This window comes from Crinia signifera, chromosome 1 (genome assembly GCF_055691185.1).
Source record: "Crinia signifera chromosome 1, ASM5569118v1, whole genome shotgun sequence".
NCBI lineage: Eukaryota > Metazoa > Chordata > Amphibia > Anura > Myobatrachidae > Crinia > Crinia signifera.
The window spans coordinates 200,969,316-200,989,823 of record NC_139217.1 but is presented as its reverse complement, the minus strand read 5'-3'; the positions used below and the strand labels follow the sequence as shown (position 1 = coordinate 200,989,823).

Here is a 20,508-nt window from a genome sequence, read left to right as displayed (position 1 = left end):
GGCGCACACAAGAAAGGTTCTCTGACTATGATACGGCTGCCTATGCGCGGCAGCATGGTCGTTTCAATTTGCTTTGTAGCTAATTTTGGACCTGCAGATCTTCCGTAGCCCTGCAGGACATAGAGGGAGGTTGGTGAATCGCATGACCGTCCGCAGCTTGCTGCCGCGACCGCCGACAGACAGAGGCTCAAAATGCAACCGAGGTCCAGGCAATAAACTGGACCACTATGGGCCTTTTTAGTATTTAAGACATCCCGCAGAGCTGTCCCTAACCAAATTGATGCCCTTGGTAAGAGTTTGGCTGGTACCCCCATCACAGGCCTTAATTCCAACTGTAACCCAGCACCCTTATATCACACAATAATGTCTCTTATTCACATTGCACCACACGGTATTGCTCCTTATTTACTTTACACTGCACCGCATTAGTCCCAATGGGGAAAAAAACACATTGGCTCCTACAGGATTAAAAAATAATGTACATAAGCTTAACATGAAACATTGGCAGCCATAGAAAAAAATGACACTACCACTTCTTCACAGGAAAGAAATAAAGGGACAATGAGGGCAATAAGGAGCGTAGACTGGGACCACAAGGTCTGCCAGGCAGTGTGGTGAGAAACATGGGGTGACAGAAAAACAGGGATAATGGAGAGGGATGGCAGCTACAGGTTGTGCATGGAGACACATTAGGGCAGTGGTTCTCAACCTCGGTCCTCAGGGCCCCCAACAGTGCACATTTTCCAGATCTCCTAACAGACTCACAGGTGACATAATTAGCTCCATCTGTGATCTTTTAAACTGTGTCAGTGAATAATGAGTGCACCTGTCAGGTGACCTGGAAAACGTGCACTGTTGGGGGTCCTTAAGGACCGATTTGAGAACCACTGCATTAGGGGGATAGGGACACTCGAATGGCAGGGACTAAGAGGAGGGGCAATGTCCACAAGGCAGAACTGGGGCTGAGACACTAAAAGGACAAGGGCTATGTGGGGTAGCGTCTCCCACGTTGTGCAGGGACAGATACTGTTTAAGGACAGGGGCTATGAGGAGGGGTGGGCAGTTACAGGGTGACACAGGAGGGTGTAAGAGACACTGGGGATTAGATAGCAATAGGCAGCTGTCCTTGCAGTTAGTTAGTGAGTGGATGCACTGTCTGTTACAGGCTCAGCGCAGACTGAATGCGCGGGGGACTTACCAGATGGTCAAAGCAAAAAGCGGGATTGAGAAGCTAGAGTCCAAGGGCAGGGCTGCCGCTGAGACAAGCCGAGGAGGAGAGCTGCAGCTTGAATGCCAGTTCCTTCCACCCCTCCATCGCGGTTTTTGCGGTGTATATCGCACATCTTATAGGAAGGAGCGGGCCACGGGAGTAAAGCAAGACCCCTCCCCCGGTGGCAGGTAGTGGTACTGGGCTCAAAGGCCCATGGAGAAGGGAATACTGCTCATGTGCAGCAGCCCTGCTCAGCCTCCGGCGGCCATTTTTAAATCTCCTCGCTGCCCTGCCTCTCACTGATACTACAGGCAGCTTGTGCTACAGGCTCCCGGCTGAGCTATGTGATCGGAGCTGAAAGTTCCGATCACTGTAGCCAGCCTAAGCTGTGCCTCTCTCGGCCCGTGGCACTATTGGATAAAGCGGCCCGGGGGCCACATGGCACCCTGCCCCCCGGCCCAGCCCGCCCCTGTCTGTCACTGAGTAGCTGGGTAGGCGGGAGGGGGGCGGGCGGCGGAGGTTTACAAGTAAGCAGCATTGTTCTCTGTGGTGTCGGTGTCCAGTCCAGCGCACCGGGTGGGGGGGCAGTGTATTGACGCTGACTGGGTGGCGGGGGCAGAGGCGGCTGCCACCCGCCGCCGAAGTTTCACGCTGGCTTCTGTAAGCCTGATGACCTGGGGACTGACTACTGTCAGCACAGCAAGGTACACGGGTGGGCTTCGGCGGGGCAGGGGGGGGGGGGGCATGGAGTCCGTCCGAATAACTTACTGACCTAATAGCTGCTCTTGTTGATGCTGTAGTCTGCAGCAGGCAGCTACTTCTAGTTTTTCTTCCGGGCTCTCCGTCCTCTGCGGTAGCGTAGATTCCTGCTGCTGCTGCTGCTGGCTGGCTGCAGCTCACTACCGCCCTCCAGTGGCCGGCGCCCTAGGCAAATGCCTAATCTTGCCTAGTGGTAGCGCCGGCCCTGGCTTTGCATCCTCACTTCTATGCTGCTGGTTATTGTCAGCTATTCTTGTCTGTCCTGTATTCTGTTTTGTTAGTTAATTTGTTAATCCTGATCATCCTGCAACTGCTCCAGGTACCTAGTTAGATCTAGTTCTCTGTTCTATCCCTATAGAACAATGGTTAATACTATCACAATGAGAATTTTGGCTCATTCCGTGTGGCAAATGTGTAAGGGGCAAGTATAAGGGGGTCTACTATTGAGATGCAAAATGTGTATAAAGAGTATAAGCTGTGGTACACTACACTCAAAGACACAGCCCCCTTTTAAGTGGCCACGCCCTCTTTTCCTGGAGAATGGCCCTTGATTATATACTGGAAGTGTTAAGTGGCCCTGCAGCTGAAATAATTTCCCACCATGTACTATACTTTAACTGTGCCTGAGTCCCTGGCCATCATGCCACATACAGTTGATGATAGGTGAATGGAAATGGACCAGATACAAAACACTGTTGGCCTTATTAAACAATGGCCAGAATAAAACTGTGAATAGGCATGAGTCTTTTACCACAGTCACATCGGCAGCTAATGCCAAAGTCACGAGTGATTCTTCACTACTGAAACACCCACTTAAAAAAAATCTTTCAGTGACACATCTATTTTGACATTGCCACATCCCTATTATGTCCAAAACAATACCCACTAAAATCCACAGACCCTGATTCTGTACTGCATCTGTGAATAGTAAGTAATCAGGATGCATGAGTAGTGCTATCTGTATGCGATATCATCACTATATCCACTTCTAAACCAGGCATTATGACTCTAACTATAACTCATTTTATTTGTTGATTTGATACTGGTAACAAATATATTACATATTTTTCATTGAGAAAATGATAAATGTTCAACACTAACTTAGGGCCCTTACAGTACCAAGTCCTCTCATGAGATGTACAGAGCTTTTATTCCTGGAATGCTTCCAGACTCCATCATATTTTTCCAAAAGAAAAGAAGAAAATAAATCCCTTTAGTATAATTAGGGGACTTTGCCCGTGCCCAGCCTCCTCCGTATAGGCCCCAACTTCTTTGCCAGCAGTAGCGGAGTGTAGTAGAGTCTGAGCCGTAGAGCACTTAGACACCACTGTGCATGTGGCACGATTTTTCTGGTGATTTCTGCATCACTGCCGGCAGCAGCGCAGTGTTGTGGAGTCTGAGCACTACAGATATTTGGCTAAATGGTGCAGTGAACATTTTTTCAACAATTTCTACAGTATTGCTGACGTGGGACTCTGGAGGGTAAGAATTCAAATACGGTGCAGCGTGTGGGGTGTGCCTCTCCCCCAGCACATACAACATCCATTAAAAATATGCCTAGGTGTGTAATATTGTCAGGTATGGGTGATTGTTTCTGTATGTTTAAATGACAAATTAATCTGTACCATAAATGAGTCTACTCAGAATGGTAGAAGATATTTACATGAGGGGAGGCAATGTTTTCTATAGGCTTCTGGATCCTCATTTTACCAATAAGCTGCTGCTTAGGTGAGGTGTATAGTCACGCACCTCAAGTACATACAATAGAACAAAATAGGGAAAAAAGCAGCACTTGGTATTTAACAATTCGTATCATATATAAACAAGCGGGACTGTCTACATATAAATTGGCATTTTATTATTAAAAAAACATTAATAACAATTAAAATATAGCAAGAAAAGTAATTACTGTATTAGCATAAAGTCTGAGTTAAGCAGCACATTGGTATGGGGGAATAGCACACTTTGGCATAGTTATTCCTCAGTTTGGCACATAACAAAACGTCTTTAAACTGAAAATAGCGGGTGTCTCACCGCTGGAGGATTAGATGTGTGGCAATTGGCATGAGAGTCCTCTCAATTTTACGGATGGAAATGTTTTACCGCTGGGGTCTCCACATTGGGAAGTACTGGTATCTTCTCCAAGATTTAGCAGCAAGATGTTGGTGGATTTAAGCCACTGGAGTAGTATATACTGTATTACCGGGACGTCCAAGCCTTCCTCACTAGGATGCGGTGTCCTGCACACTTTGGATTCAGCAATCAGGTTGAGTGGTTGCCAAATTGATCTGGAATTGTTGAGCAGGTGCCTGTATTGTGCTGTAGCCTCCCTTACCGACACATTTCGCTGGTTTCATACAGCTTTTTCAAGTTGACTTTTTCTGGATCCTCATGTATAATCATTTAAAAATTAGGAAAAGCTCAATGGTGTAATACAACTTAATAAAAAGGCAAAATAACAGTTTCAATTGAGATAATGGTGGACTCTTACCATGTGGATGGGTCTACACATGTAAGTAGACAAATGAGCACAGGATGTAACAACCTCTCTAAGCAACCAGTTGGACAGGTCCAACAGCCCCCAAAGCAACACCCTTGGAAATAATGGAGACTTCGGGTGAGATATAATAGGATGAGAGTTTCAGAAAGTGAGAGATTTGGTGAGAAATCTCCAGTTTTTTAAAGCGGCAATCATTTACACTGCAACATCAAACTGGTTTAGCAGTGTGAATGATTGCTGCTTTAAAAAAACTGGAGATTTCTCACCAAATCTCTCACTTTCTGAATCTCTCATCCTATTAAATCTCACCCCTCATGTCTGGCTTAGTAAATGGACACCCAATGTAACCAATGACAATATAGGAGGAATTAATAAGTAAAACTGCATACCTCCCAACTGTCACGATTTTAGAGGGACAGTCCCGATTTTCGGGTCCTGTCCCGCTGTCCCACCCGCGGCAGGCATTGTCCCGCTGCGGGGGGGGGGGGGTGACAGTTGGGAGACCCCCAATCTAGTAGAATAGACGCTGTGCGCATTCTATTCTCGTATGAAAATGAGGTAGCGGCTAATTAGCATAAGCCACGCCCTCATTTGCATACGCCCGCCCCCTTTTCGGGCGCTCGCGCGGCTTCGCAGCGCGAGTGTCCCTATTTCATACGGACAGAGGTATGAAACTGTCGTAATTGGAGGAATACAAGAACCATGTGTGCATAGTGGTACATGATATCCTGTATTAGTGCAGACACTATTTTGCAGGAAAACAGCAATTGAGTGGTATCATTTTTTTTTATTGGAACTAGGAGCATTCTCATAAAGTGGATAACACATTTGTGTTATGTTTAATGTTTATGCAGCTATTTAACTTTTGAGATCTTCACCTTTTCACGCTTGCATGAAACAAAGGAGTGTACTGTTGTTGTGTAATTTACAATCAATACTTTCTCTGTCCTGCATTTCCTTGTCTCGCACTGCCTCTGATGCATAGCACTTCAATCACCAATCAACAAGCTTGGGATACAGTACACGAAGCGTGAAAACAGCGGCTGTGCTTGGATGAACGTGGCACAATTGCCTTTTAAAATATGGTGTTTACTTGCATCAAAAGAACAGCTTAATGAGGTGCATTGCAGGATTAATGTACTGATCTGAAGATAATTGAAGCTTGTTGAAGGATTGTTCATGTGACACACAGAATAGAGATAGCTTACTAATCACTTAGTACGCTTAACTATATACTGTGTTACCTATCTTCTGCCAGTACCATATACAGATGTAGCCACAATCATGGTAACCATGCCAATCGCAAAGAGGGATTCCCGTGGCGAATGGCGCAATCCTGTCACCACATGGTGCAAATTTGATGCAACGGGTGCATGAGCAGCCGGATTGCCGCAACGATGAGTGCGGATACATCTGTAAATGTCCCAAGCATGTGGTAAAGTTGCAATAAAGATACCTTTGTGAAATCCCAATTTAATTAATACCTCAGGTGCTAGAGGTCTAGTGGGACCTCAAGCGGACATCTTTGGAAAGGTAGAGAACTGGCTCCCCCCCCCCCCCCACCAGGCTGCAACTCCCCAGGAACCAGTGCTCCAGGCTGCAGCCTGATTAGCCCAGGGCTGAATTAAGCCTTTGGGGGCCCAGGTCACTTTAGACAGGGGGGGCCCTCACATTTGTCATTACTGTCCGCAAACTGCACAGGAGAATATTACACTGTCAAAACACAGAGTAAAGGCAGTAGAAACTTGGTTGATGGGTAACTGCAGGGGGGGAATATATATACATATATACCACATGAAAAGCCTGGGTTTGTCCCTTACTCTGTAAGAGACCTCACATGATCAGCACTGCCTCTGATTAAAAACCCTCCCATGACAAGGCTGCTGCTGCGGCCTTGTCAGCCTCTGACCTCTTGTGCAGTCTCATGGGACTTAGTCAACTCCCAGTAATTGCATTGCACACTTGTGCAGTCACTGTGCCTCAGCTCCCGATGCTCAGCACCATTAATCATTATCACATTGGTAGATACTGTAGGTGAAGCTACAGCACTACCCCACTCCCATGCACAAAAACTTTAGATTTTTTATAAATACATGCTGACCACAGGGGGTCAGCATGTATTTAAACCACCCTGAGCCCCCCTTAATCCGACCCTGGAAAAGCCTATTGGTTTTTTCACAAATATAATTGGATAAGTTTAAATACATGTTCTCTCCAGTTTATCACTTTTGAAAGCTTAGTACATCTCCCACATATACTTTAAGCTACAGAATGGTAGAAACACTTTTATAGAGTTATACGGCAAGCCACAAATGATTTCTGTGAATATATGTAGAAATTGAGTCTATGCAAAAGTGCTACTATTAGGTGTTCACACATTAGCAGACATTGGATACAATAGTGGTAGAGATGTAAGTAGTATGGAAGGATATGTGCTGTGTACAATTAACTGCTATTATCATGCAAGGTCACTGGGATATCTGTCAGACTGTTATATTAGGGCGAGTGAAAAAGTGTAGAGGGCATTATCACTCCCCATTTTTATACTCTGGTGTGGTTTACATGCTGAGCACCAGCTGAAAGTAACAGGGTCTAATCTTGTAGATGTGGCCATTCATTTTAATGGCAGTTATGAATAATTTGAGGCCAGGGACTTTGTACCTGACCCACCCCCCACACACACCTTTCTATGTACCCCAGGGCTGGTGCTACCCTCTCAGCAGCTCCTGCAAAGCAAGGAGGCGCCATGCTGAAAAGGCGCTGTCTCCCTCCCTGCTCTGCTACAGCTGCCTCAGCCCTTACTGTCACTGCCTCCTGCAAGCCGCCCGCAGTGCCTGTCTGACAGCGGGCAGCAGTATGGAGAGGCTGAGCAGCTCCCTGCACCGTGCACACACTGTCCACCTCCTGCGACCTGCCCCTCTTCCTCACGGACACTTGTGCTGAGGCATGTAGCGCTGTCTGTGAATGCCTGGATGACATGTCATGTCCGGATCCGCCCCCTACCCATTGCTCCCTGCGCCTGTCAGCTGTCAATCAACCTACGAACAGGCAGCAGCGCCGCCTCCCTTTTCTTCCCTCTTCTCAGTGTGCTGTGCCAGTGCACTGCCAGTCCTCAACACTTCGCCCCCTCAATCTCCTCCCCTCTTCTTCCATCTCCTCCTTCTCTCCCCTCCTTTCTACCTCAGTCACGAGTGCTGCACATACTTTTTGTACTGCTTTCGGATCGCATCGCACACACAATGCATGCCATGCGATGCGATCTAGCCCATAACGTATGCGATTCTTGCAGCGTGTATGGGCACCTTTAGTGCCTGCAACATTTTGCGGACACAGCACTGAGATGGCGTATGCATACATGTACATGCACCCGAGATCCTCCATAGGATCGCATGTTGCATACACTCCCACAATCGGGCTGCAGCTTGTTGCAATGGCAATGTGAAAGGCCGCAAAATGTATGGTTTGCAGGAGGGCGCCGGACACCCTAGCACCGGCCCTGTCTACCCCTATAACATGGTTGCCTACCCTCCCAGAATGGCCAAGATGCTCCCATAAATCAGGTCGTCCTCCCGTCCCCCTGGAAAGGTGGGCAAGCCTCCCGCATTCCGCCCCCCCCCCCTTACACACACACACAGACCCCCCCACATCTCTCCAGTGTCGGCTTCTCCCGGAGACTCTAAAAGTAGGTAAGCCTGCCCTATAATCATATCAGTCACTGAGGAGCAGGGCAGTAGATAGCCTGTCCAGTCCCAGGTACTTTTTAGGGTCTAAAAACGTCTTAGGGCGTGATCTAATCAAGAAAGGAGTGGTCAGGCACCCTTAGAATAAAATACAGAAAAACTAGCACTTTAAGCACCTCCCTGGCCAAACTGCAGAGATGCTGCTACCATGAAATAAGGACCCTCTGGGCCCCTCCATCAGACCTAGGCCCAGGTATATAGTAGGGAAAAGTGGCTCTAAATTGCACACCCTCAGTAATGAAATCTGCTGAGAATAAAATGGTTTACACACAGGGCCTTAGTCTGGTTGGTTCGGTCCTGATGCGTGTTTTTGGACAGGAACCGAGTGTTCTTAGCCCCGCCTTCCGTACGGATCGCTCACACCGTCCGAATGTGGTAAGATGCCAACCGAACGGACCGCGAGTGGATTTTTCATGTGCACACCTCCTCCATCTGTTGGAACCTCCCCATCTTTCGATGGTCGCCAACCATCGAATGCTGAACCGAGTGGTCAGGCAGCACCGAATGCTCCAGACCAAAAGCAAGGATAAGGGTGGGCAGCTGGCATCCGGCTATGTCATATTTCCGCCCCCCCCACACACACGTGTGTCACAGCCGCATTACCATATGTACACCCAGCGTTTTCATGGGAACGCCCATGAAACGCGGGGCGTACACATATGGTAATGAGCCCAAATAGCCCTTCACGCCCCTCTCCACCCCCTTTTCGGATTGCTACAACCGATCGTTTTCTGCACAGAATTCACGCCGTATTCGGACGTGCGCGGCATTCGCACATGCGCAGATAAGCCTCTGCACATGCGAAAACACCAACCATCGCCCATCCGTACGCATTTGGAACCATCCGACAACCAGAATAAGGCCCACAGAGAGAGAGGGTGCAAATGCACTATGCGATCATTACATTACAATATATAATAAGAGGTTGTTGGTATATCATTGGCCAGTGATATTGGCCTGCCCACCAATCGTCCACGTCACCCCTTGTCGAGCAGGTACCTAACACTATGAGGTCACCACCTGGGACGCAGGGAACCCCGAAACATGATCCAGCTAAGGACCCCCCCAGGGCATCACAATGAAGAATAGTGATAGTAAATTGGTAAAATTATAAGTTTGAAGGTCCCTACTATATGTTTTGAGGTAGAGAGTGTGTGAAATAAAGAGTGCATACATAAATAATAAACAAACATGATATAAAAAGTGACTGTGTATTTAAGTTGTGATGCCCTGAGTCCAGCCAGAGCAGCCCGGGGGCCCCATGCTCAGATGCCAACCCCAAATTTTCTGACACTATGTACAAATAAACAGTACCTCCTCCCCCTTCTCTTCGCACCAGTAGATTGGTATTTGTGGTCTTAAAACTGCTACTCCATAGCCCATTTGGTGTTAGTCTGGCCCTGAAAAAAGGTGGCTGTTCCTGCAAAGTGGCACACAGACAGCATGTTGCTGTAAATAGCTAGAATGAGAATGTGGATAGACTGAAAAAGCACAGTAATACATAGTGGTTTATAGTATCAGTTATCTACAGTTGCCAAGGAGATAGCAGAAAATGTCATGGTTTATTGTCTTTGTCACCGAATGTAGGGCTTGATGACTGAACTATTAATAAAAATGTCAGTTATCTGATACTAGGCAGCTTGTCAAAACTAGCAACATGCCAACATCCTGCTTGATGAAATTATGACCTAAACATGAACTAGCTATGTTGGTGACTCATTCAGCTGTCTGTCTTGTACAGATTCCTATAGTATCAAATAGAAATGATAGTTGTGCAGAAATATCTGTCTACACATATGGGAGAAACTTAAGCTGGGTACACATCTATACAATCCCTGGTTCCTTGCAACCGTTCGACCGACCGTAGACACGTCGGATCATCCACAAACAACAGCCGATACGCGCGTACACACCTGTACAATTTTTTCTGGCTTCTGAGGTGAGACACCTTCTCCCATATGCCATTGGTACAGGAGATACGGGAGAAAAGCCCAGATGACTTCAGGAATTATCTTCGTATGGATGACCCTACCTTCATGGAGCTGCTGGCACTAGTCACCACTTTAATCCAAAAAGAGGACACCTATTTCAGGAGGCCTATTTCAGCTGAGCAGAGACTGGTGGCAACGCTATGTTTCCTGGCCACTGGGAGGACCCTTGCGGATCTGAGGTACAGCACCGCTATATCCTCTCAAGCTCTAGGACTAATAATACCTGAGACCTGTGATGCCATCATCCAAGTTCTACAGGAGCAATACATGAAGGTAAATATATGCCAAATAGTATACATGCACCCCATCTGTATAGCAGTTTGCCGTATGTCTGTCCCTAGTCACCCTGCCGGCTGACACAAATTTAGCCGCTTACCACCCGTATCTGACCATAGTCACCCTGCCGGCTGGATTTTAGACACCAAATAATATTTTTAAAGCAACATCTTTTATTATAAACTTCACAAACTTTGGAACATTTAAAATATAAATATAAAAACTTTATAATAAATATAGAAAAACAACTATAAACTGTCAATTTTTTTTAAAGTGGCTGGTAATGGAGGGGTTCAGGATGATAAGTATCTGTATCCATTGCTATTTGGGAGGGAGATGGTGTTTCCCCCAAACCGTGGAAAGACCACTGGAGGAAACTGGTGGTACTCCAGTTTGTTGCTGCCATGGTTGCCCAGAAGTGTGATAGTGGGGATAATAACCTGGCTGGTACATTTGGTGGTGTGGTACTGGGGCAGGGTTGATGGGTTGGAATGACATAGGGGGGGTCATCAGTAAGGCGAGTTTGTCGGGTAAGGGTCCTGACACTGGCCCGGTACAGGGTGTTGCTGATGATCCGCTCAGCCTCTGCCCTTGTTGCAGGATCTAGTTTTCGCAGTTTTTTGGCAACTGCGTTCCCCACGTGGTCCTGCTCATCTTCATCCAATGCCATGAGTCGATTGGCAGACTCCAGAATCTGCCGATTCATGACCTCAGACATATCCGCAGTCTGCCTTGGCCTTTTACGGCCTCTCCTTGATGGACCTTCAGGCTGCTGCGTGGCTTGCTGGTTGTGGGTGTAGGCGTAGAGCAGAGGAGGGGTGAAGGCAGCTGTGACGCCACATCTAGTGTCTATGCACACTCCTCTTCCGCAAATAGAAAAGGCTGTAAAACATAATGCAACAACAAAATCACTGATTTGTTTTTTAAAACCTCTTTACTTCTATATATTTCAGTTCCCTACCACTACTGAGGAGTGGCAAGATATTGCACAAAATTTTAAGGATCTTTGGAATTTTCCCAATTGTGGTGGTGCCATTGATGGAAAGCATATCCGCATCATGCCCCCAGCTAATAGTGGCTCTTTTTTCTACAATTATAGGGGCTTCGTTAGCATTGTTTTAATGGCTATTACCAATGCCAAATATGAATTCATCTTTGTGGACATTGGCAAAAATCCACTGGGCATGCACTGTGCAGCCCAGAGCTGGCAGCTGCCACAGCCAGGGACAGCGCTGTCCCTGCTGTGGAGATAGGGCACTGACATCTGCAACCGTAAAAAATCAAAAGCTGCAGGTGTCGGAATGGTCAGCTACCCAGGAGCGAATTTAGGGGTCCGGACGTCACTCGGCACAACAGTTTTTGCTGCCCCTCCCCCCCTATTTTAACATATTCATTATTATGTTATATATCTGTTTATTTAATCAAACTTATAGTTAAGTTAAGCCACCACAATGCACCTCAATATTTGCACCGCTCGGCTCAGCTAACTCCGCCCATGCACAACCATTCTATACACAGCAGTTCAGCCTGAGCCACTTGTCCACATGGTCCAGTGTCATAACAATAGCCCCGCAGACCCCGCGGTAGCGGGGAGGTGCTGTGTAAGTGCGGGCGCCAGGGGTCTACGGGGCTATTGTAAAGCCACTGCCGCATCCGTGCTGTGGCTGGGACCCTCAGATTTACTTGTCTGCGGTCCCGGCTTCCCTCCTGGCTTCTGCTGCTATGAAAATGGTCCATCATAAAATGTGTGCCCCCATAAAGCAGATAGTTTATGAGGATACTAGAGGTGGCGGCTGCCAGGAGGGGAGCCGGCAGGGACCGCAGACAAGATCTGCGGGTCCCTGCTACAGAAGCGTTGAGCAAAGGGGTAAGGTGGGGGGGTTGTTAACTTTACTGGGGGGGGGGACGCTGCGTATTTTCGGTGGGGGGGGTGCAGATATGATAGTTACGCCACTGACCCAGTTGATCACGGGTTGCGAAACCGACCGTGATTCATGTGTATGGCTGAGCGGCCAGCGGCGAGTGACAAGCGGCAGTGCCACCAACATAAAACATTATGGCGGTGGCGCTGCTCATCACTCGACGCTGCCTGCTTGGCCATGCTGCTGCCTGCTTTACCATGCTGCTGCCTAGTCAGGGGGTCACTTAAGCTGGGTACACACGGATAGATTTGAAGCCCGATGCGGGCGTTCCCGATCGATGGGACCGACCAATCGTTCAAATCGTTCCGATGGTCTATGATCTTTCCTGCATGCAGGAAGATCGTAGACAAATCTTTTGTCAAGTGTATCCAATCGTTCCGTGTGTACATACGATGAACGATTTGATACACTCGTTAACGATGTCGGAACGCTTCCGACATCGTTCCGTGTGTACCCACCTTAAGTCGGGTCACAGGTAGCCTGGCTGCCACCCGTAATTGGGGCCACCCCATGGCCTGTACCTCACGAGTCTAGTGACAAATCCGGCGCAGGCACTACCAATCATATATTGCCCACAGCATCGGCACTCAATATTTTAGATAGCAACATTCAGATAGAGCAGCTCTCATTTGAGCTGCTTCTGGCGATCCTATCCACAGTCCTCCATTCTGTGCTCGATGCATAGGCAAGGTCGACAGTCAAAAGGTCGACATGTTTTTTTTTTACAGTTTTTTGAGCCAACGTGCCGACAGGTGGTATTTCATACCCTACCATCCACTAGGGTGTGGAGGGAGAATAAAATAGTGTGCCCATATGATGCACTTAAAACTGTATCCATGTCGACTGTGTCGACATTCGGGCCCAAAAAAAAACAGAAAAGGCCATGTCGACCTTTTAACTTTCGACCTTGCCCATGTCGACCTAATGTCCTGTCGACCTAGACCCATGTCGTCCTAGACCCATATCGACCTTGCTGCCTGTTGACCTAGTGGTGTCGATCCAATGCTTGTCGACCTAGTTGTTGTAGACCAAACGATCCACACCTGGTTAGACGCTGAAAAGGAGAGATGCTCTGCATCCTGCTGCCCAGGCCGCGCTTCCAGCTTCATGGGGGGAGGCTACATGGACTCTGCTGCTGCATGGACTACATGGACTCTGCTGCTCTTCGGCGGGGGGCTGAGCAACATGGGACTTTAAGGGGGTAGCACTACATTGGGGTTGGTGCTAATGGGTCAGGCTGCTTCTGAGCTAGAGCAAGAGGGAGAAGAGCACATGTGTGGTAAGCACATTGACTTCTGCCAAGTGCAGTTTATTCATCTTTTCTGCAGCTTATGCCACACAGCTGAATTATATAGTCACTGGTAAACTATCAACCACACTATTACATATGACTTAAGATGAATGTAATAACATTGGCCCTTATTCTGGTCGGTGCGGTAATATCCGCGTGCGTTCGTGCCGCCGATGTTTTGTGTCTGCGCATGTGCAGAGGCGTCTCTGCGCATGTGCGAACGGAACGCACGTCCAAATTCCGCATGAAATGTGTACACTACGAACAGGGGGTGGAGAGGGGAGTGAAGGGCTGTTTGGGCTCATTACCATATGCATACGCCCCGCGTTTCATGGGCGTTCCCATGCAAACGCTGGGCGTACGTATGGTAATGCGGCCGTGACGCACGTGTAGGGGGCGGACATATGACATCGCCGGATGTCAGCTGCCCGCCCAGATCCCTGCTTTTGCACGGAAAAATGTCCGTGTGGTCTGAGGTTGCGGGAGCTGGTGGACCACTCGGTCCTGCATTCGATGGTCTGCGACCATCGAATGATGGGGGAGGTTCCCTGAGATGGAGGAGGCGTATTCCGTGAAAAATACACGTGCGGTCCGTTCGGCCAGCTTATTACCGCGTACGGACGGAGTTGGCGATCCGTATGGAAGGCGGGGTTTCCCACGCACGGTCCTGGCCACATAATCGGATCCGGCCGCACCGATCAGAATAAGGGCCAATGGATTGAGACTGTAGCAGTAGCAGTAAAATTGTGATGGGTGATGTTCCTAATAAATTGAGGCAGAAAATTTGTACTGTTGTTTTAAATATATCTATATATAAAAACAAGTACATACTGTATATCTAAAATATTAAATCTGCATATTTCTTTTATTTTTCTTGCAGCAATTACGCCATGAAAATTTAGTAAATTTATTAGAAGTATGCAAGAAAAAGAAGCGCTGGTATCTAGTGTTTGAATTTGTTGACCGCACAGTTCTTGACGACCTTGAACAGTTTCCCAGTGGGTTGGACTTTAACAGAGTACGGAAGTATTTATTCCAGATTATAAGAGGGATAGGATTTTGCCATAATCACAATGTGAGTAATACAATGCCTTCATATTAGCAATGATTAATGTTTACTCAATATTAATTGTTTTGTTCTGGATTATATACAAAATAACATTAGATTTTGGTTTAGAGAAAATAGTACTAAATATATAAATTTGTTTTAATTTATGTCAGTTGTAAATTAAAAAGGACATGTGCCAATATTTAAAACCATTGACAATCAATTTGCCACCTGTATGCTTATGATTTATCTTCCTTCCTTAGTTATATGTTTGGTGAGAGCATATTGGTTGAAACCTAACTTCTGAAAAAATATCTAATTGTGATACTAGTGATGGGTGTAACAGATACACCAGTCTTGGGTGTTCGCTCACATATATGTGCACCTGTGGTGATGTGTAATTATTATTATTATCCTTTATTTATATGGTGCCACAAGGGATCTGCAGCGCCCAATGTCAGAGTACAAAAAACAAATAAGCAAAAACAGTGACTAACCAAAGAGGACAAGTACAGGCTACATAAACATAGCTGCATAAGCAGACGGCACTGAAATAGGTATCAGGTGGCATAACCAGCGGTGTAGCTAGGTGCCACGGTGCCCGGAGCAGGGGCATGTTTCAGGCCCCCTCCTCAATTTGTAGTAGGATCTAGCACTGCGAAAAGGGTGCGCAGCCTAACATAATACCCATTACACATACAGCCACATGCTGTAATGCCAATTACACATAAGGCCATTACACATTTGACACACAAGTGCCACTTACCTACATGCTCATTGCTAGGAACGTCATGCTCAATGCCAGGGGCTTCATGCTCAATGCCAAGGGGCTTCATGCTCGTTGCCAAGGGGTATTTAATAGCTCGTTGGCAAGGGGTATTTAATAGCTCTTTGCCAAGGGGGGTTAAATAGCTCGTTGCCAAGGGGGATTGAATAGCTCTTGCCAAGGGGGATTTAATAGCTCAATGCCAAGGGGGATTTAATAGCTCATTGCCAAGGAGGATTTAATAGCTCGTTGCCAAGGTGGATCCCCCAACCCCCCCTTCCCGGCTGAGCTGCCCAGTGCCCTCTCCACCGCTATTTTCAATTAAGTCTCCCGCTGGACCGCTAGTCAATTGGTGCTCGCGGTCCATCTTCTGATTGGCTGCTGGACCACAAGCGCCTATTGGCTAGCGGTCCAGTGTGAGACTTCATTGAAAATAGCGGCAGACAGGGCAGTGCTGCAGCTCAGGCGGGCACAGCGGGGAGCAGGTGGGGGAGCGAGTGGCAGGGGAGCGGGTGAGCAGGGTGAGGGAGCTGGCGGAACAGTTTACATTGCATGGCTCCGGCGACCTGTAATGAGCATGTGCTCCACCCTCCCTACGTCTCTGGGCATAACCATAGGATTTGGTGCCATTGAAAATGGTTTAAGGAAGAGAAGAAGAAATATATATTTATGTATATATATATATATATATATATATATATATATATATATATATATATATACACAGTATTAGAAAGCCAGCAACATCCGGTTTTTAGTGAAAAAGTATCAAAAAGATTTTTAATGGCATATAATAAAGTGCATAACAGACATAAAAAATGTGTACAGGAATGAGGTGGAATACTTAGCAAGGTAGCAAATGAAGAGGTTCCACCCAAGCATTCCTAGTTGTAGTCATACCGACAGCTGTTTCGATGCCTAGTGATGCACCTTCGTCATGGGCATAGACTACTGACCCCCAGGTAGCTCTATATATACCAGCACAAACAAGCACATACATTCCCCTCACCTGTCCATGCTGTTTTCCCTCCGGTAACGTCATCAGACTGAGCCCCCTTACCGGCACTTGGTTGCCAGGGCAGCGAGTGCCCTGGACAGACGCTGTAACATCGGGGCGGTAGTGGGTCAGTCGGGAGGTAGTCAAGGTAGTCAAGGTAACCCCGGATACATCCAGGTTGCCAAACGAATAACACATACCATCCACGCAATATTGCCATCGGTGATGTCATCAACAGAGGACTCGCTGTCTGCACCTGGTTGCCATGTCAATAGGGAAAACACTGAACAGACGCTATTGTACCAAGGCGGAAGGTGCCTCACTAGGCACCGAAACAGCTGTCGGTATGACTACAACTAGGAATGCTTGGGTGGAACCTCTTCATTTGCTACCTTGCTAAGTATTCCTCCTCATTCCTGTACAATTTTTTTATGTCTGTTATGCACTTTTTATATGCCATTAAAAATCTTTTTGATACTTTTTCACTAAAAACCGGATGTTGCTGGCTTTCTAATACTGTATGTATTATAACATTTTATGAGCCTGGCACTCCGTGAATTGCCTTATTGGGGTGTGCAGCCTAGTCTTAGGATATATATATATATATATATAGACTTGCAGAATGAAGCGGCACTCCAAACGATGTAGCAGTAAAAAGAAAAAGCTCTTTATTGGCAACGTTTCAATACGTGTGTATTATCTTCACGTACACACGTATTGAAACGTTGCCAATAAAGAGCTTTTTCTTTTTACTGCTACATCGTTTGGAGTGCCGCTTCATTCTGCAAGTCTATATTCTACCTGTTGAAGGCACACAACGCAGCAACTTATCTATAGGAGGAGTGCCCAGCCCCGCAGAAAGTCTATATATATATATATATTTATATATATACCAATCTGGGTCTCCCCTCCAGCAGGAATGGAAACAGCACGTCACTGCAGCGATAAAGTAGTCTTTTATTAGAGCCTCTAATTGCTGCAGTGACGTGCTGTTTCCATTCCTGCTGGAGGCGAGACCCAGATTGGTATTTATTCTAGCAAAGGCACGCAGCCCTACATTGCTTATATTTAAGGAGAATGCTGGTCCGGCTGTCCGTGTATATATATATATATATATATACAGGGCTATTTTTCAATAGGCAGGTGAGGCAGGTGTTACTTGTGCAGAGATAATTAGATTTGGGTGGGGTTTTACACCTGCCTCACCTGCAGTGCACATGGTTTTGTCCATCTAAGAAATATTTTGTCAGAAAGAGTGAACTAGAATAAGGGCCTCAGTTGCTGCTGGAGCCTATTGAAAAATAGCCCTGTATATATATATATATATATATATATATATATATATAATATATAAAGCTCTTACTTATTGCTTTCTACTGTAGATCATCCATCGAGACATAAAGCCAGAGAACATATTGGTGTCACATTCAGGTGTGGTGAAATTGTGTGATTTTGGATTTGCCCGTACTTTGGCTGCCCCAGGAGAGGTTTACACAGATTATGTGGCTACAAGATGGTACAGAGCACCAGAATTATTGGTTGGGGACATCAAGTATGGCAAGTATGTGACTCACCGCTAATGAGGGGAATGATACAAACATCTTGGCATGCTTCTTATATGGCTTGGACTAACTATTAAGGATTGTAACTGTGTTCCTTAGAGCTGTTGATGTGTGGGCTATTGGCTGCTTGGTCACTGAAATGCTCACCGGTGAGCCACTGTTTCCTGGAGATTCTGATATTGATCAGTTGTACCTCATCATTAAATGCCAAGGTAAAGTTATTCTTTGTTTTGTCTCAGCAACACAGAACTCACCAGAGTGGTGTTATACTTCTTGTGCCTAGATATTCCCCTTTATCACTGACATATCCTGCTTACAATTCACCAATAATTTCCACAGTCCCCATACTTAAGTATGGAGGTGTAGCAATTATGTCATTCATCAAGTTACAAATAAACTTTTTTTCCCAACATGTCACTACAGATGCAGCAACCAAATCCTATCAAAGTTTGTGCAGAAAAGGGATCTTTTCAGATCCTCCCCTGTTGTTTGCCCACTGCTACAGTCTATCTGCTCTACTGCCAGCTCACACTACCCTCCATCCTCGCTTCGTGCTGAAGACATCTCTTGCTGCTACCCTAGCAGGGAGGATGTGGGAAGGAGGGATGGGTGTGATGTGGACTGGCAGTGTAGAGAGGATGCGCAAAAAATAGGTGGTGTGACAGCAGCACAAAGAGGATGTGGAGGGGGGACGGCAGCACAGAAAGGATGCTGGGGGAGTGTAGACACTGCATAGAATATTCAGGGTTAGGTGATAGAGGAGGCATCAGGGAGACACATGGAGAAAAGCAGACATCATAGGAGAGGTTTTATGGGTAGAGGAGTCATGGGAAGAACATGCGGGGAGGGAGCATGGCTGAGGATGCAGAGGATGGAGTCAAAGTTTTTTGCAACTTCCTGAAGCAGACTCTGCGGCAAGAGCAGCTGTTTGGAAGCGTGAATGAGAAATTATGAATGCCACCAATATTCATACTGAATTCGATGCGAGTTCAGGACATAGTTATCACAAATATTTTCTTGTAATCAATAGGACGTTTAGTAACAATATTACTTGTAAACTTTATCATTTGGTTGCTATGAGTTGCAGCATTTTGCTTACATGATGTTACTAAATAATCCTTGTTACGCTTGGTCACATTCTGAACACAGTTACTAGTAAATTATTAATTAAACTGTATGCAGAAAACTCTTCTTTATGCTGTCTTAGCGTCCAATGTTTTTCAGGACGGGTACAAGGATGTGACTTCATTGCTAATGATAATGTGCAAACACTTGAACTGTAGTTGTACTTACTACCTTGTGTTGCAGGTAACTTGACTCCACGCCTTCAAGAGCTATTTTACAAGAATCCGCTGTTTGTTGGTGTGACATTACCAGAAATCAAGGAAGTTGAACCTCTTGAAAGGCGATATCCTAAACTTTCTTCCATTATACTAGATTTAGCCAAGGTAACTTTTGTTAGATACTAGAGGTATACTGGCACACAACTGTTCTTTTTTATGTCTGTCTGTCTGTCTACATATACTGTACAGTACTGTATATTATAACACCTAACGAGGCACATTCATACTCTCATTAGTGAGAATTGTTCTCATGATTGAACCATAAAAATAGGATATTTGCCAAAAAGGGATCTAGGCCTGCAGTAGTGGCACTGGCAGCGAGAGGCTAATGGATGCAGACTGATTGTGCTTGGACAGTGACACATCCATCAGTCGCGCATGGCCAATGCCGCTACTGCAGGTGCAACCACACTTTCAGAATCTCTATAACATGTAGCACCGCCTCCCTCCCAGTAAGTAAACTGCCGGGCCCTGGACCCAGCCTGCGGCAGCAGTGATTGCCGCTGGAATAACTTATAAAAAAGAATCATTCTAAAGGATGCAGACAGCCTTTAGGGTGCTTACACGCTGCCAGGGCCCATAACAGCTGATTCTCCCTCTATAGGTAGAGGGTCCAGCCATATCTATGCCCTCACTTGTTCATTTCTCCACCCATCCATCTGTCTATGCCCCCGTCCCTTCTATGCAAAAGTCCCCCCCCCCCCCCTATCTATGGAGGCTTCTTAACTATGCATATTTTTAAGGTCTGGTTCTTGCTCCCGTATATTTTATTAAAAGTATATGGTGTGCTACAACACTGTAATTGTAGGTGATGTCGAGATGACAATTATTTGATAATACAAATGAGTCCTTTAGAATAAATTAAAGGATATTTTAACAAGGTACAAAAATACCTGTGAAGCATGGAATGCAAGTGCACATTACTAACATGTTGGATAAACAGTTTCAATTTCCTTATTGTTCAATTTCTCTTCTGGGCTGCAGGAGCCCCCTAGTGGTTATGAATTCTATGTGGAATTACAAATCTGTGACAGAAACCAGATATATCTTGGTTATATTTGTTATGCAAAACTAGCTAATATAACTCAGAGTAAGCAAAAACA

General features: G+C 46.2%; 1 protein-coding gene across 3 annotated transcripts in view; it reads left to right on the top strand.

Moving 5' to 3' along the window:
• The window catches only part of CDKL2 (cyclin dependent kinase like 2), an 87,724-nt gene that overhangs the window by 49,283 nt on the left and 17,933 nt on the right, over positions 1 to 20,508 (top strand). For all 3 annotated transcript variants that reach the window (XM_083179166.1, XM_083179164.1, XM_083179165.1), the window contains exons 3-6: positions 14,570 to 14,764; positions 17,883 to 18,061; positions 18,162 to 18,274; positions 19,371 to 19,510. In XM_083179166.1, coding sequence (XP_083035292.1) covers positions 14,570 to 14,764; positions 17,883 to 18,061; positions 18,162 to 18,274; positions 19,371 to 19,510 — 627 coding nt within the window. The remainder of the gene's footprint in view (positions 1 to 14,569; positions 14,765 to 17,882; positions 18,062 to 18,161; positions 18,275 to 19,370; positions 19,511 to 20,508) is intronic.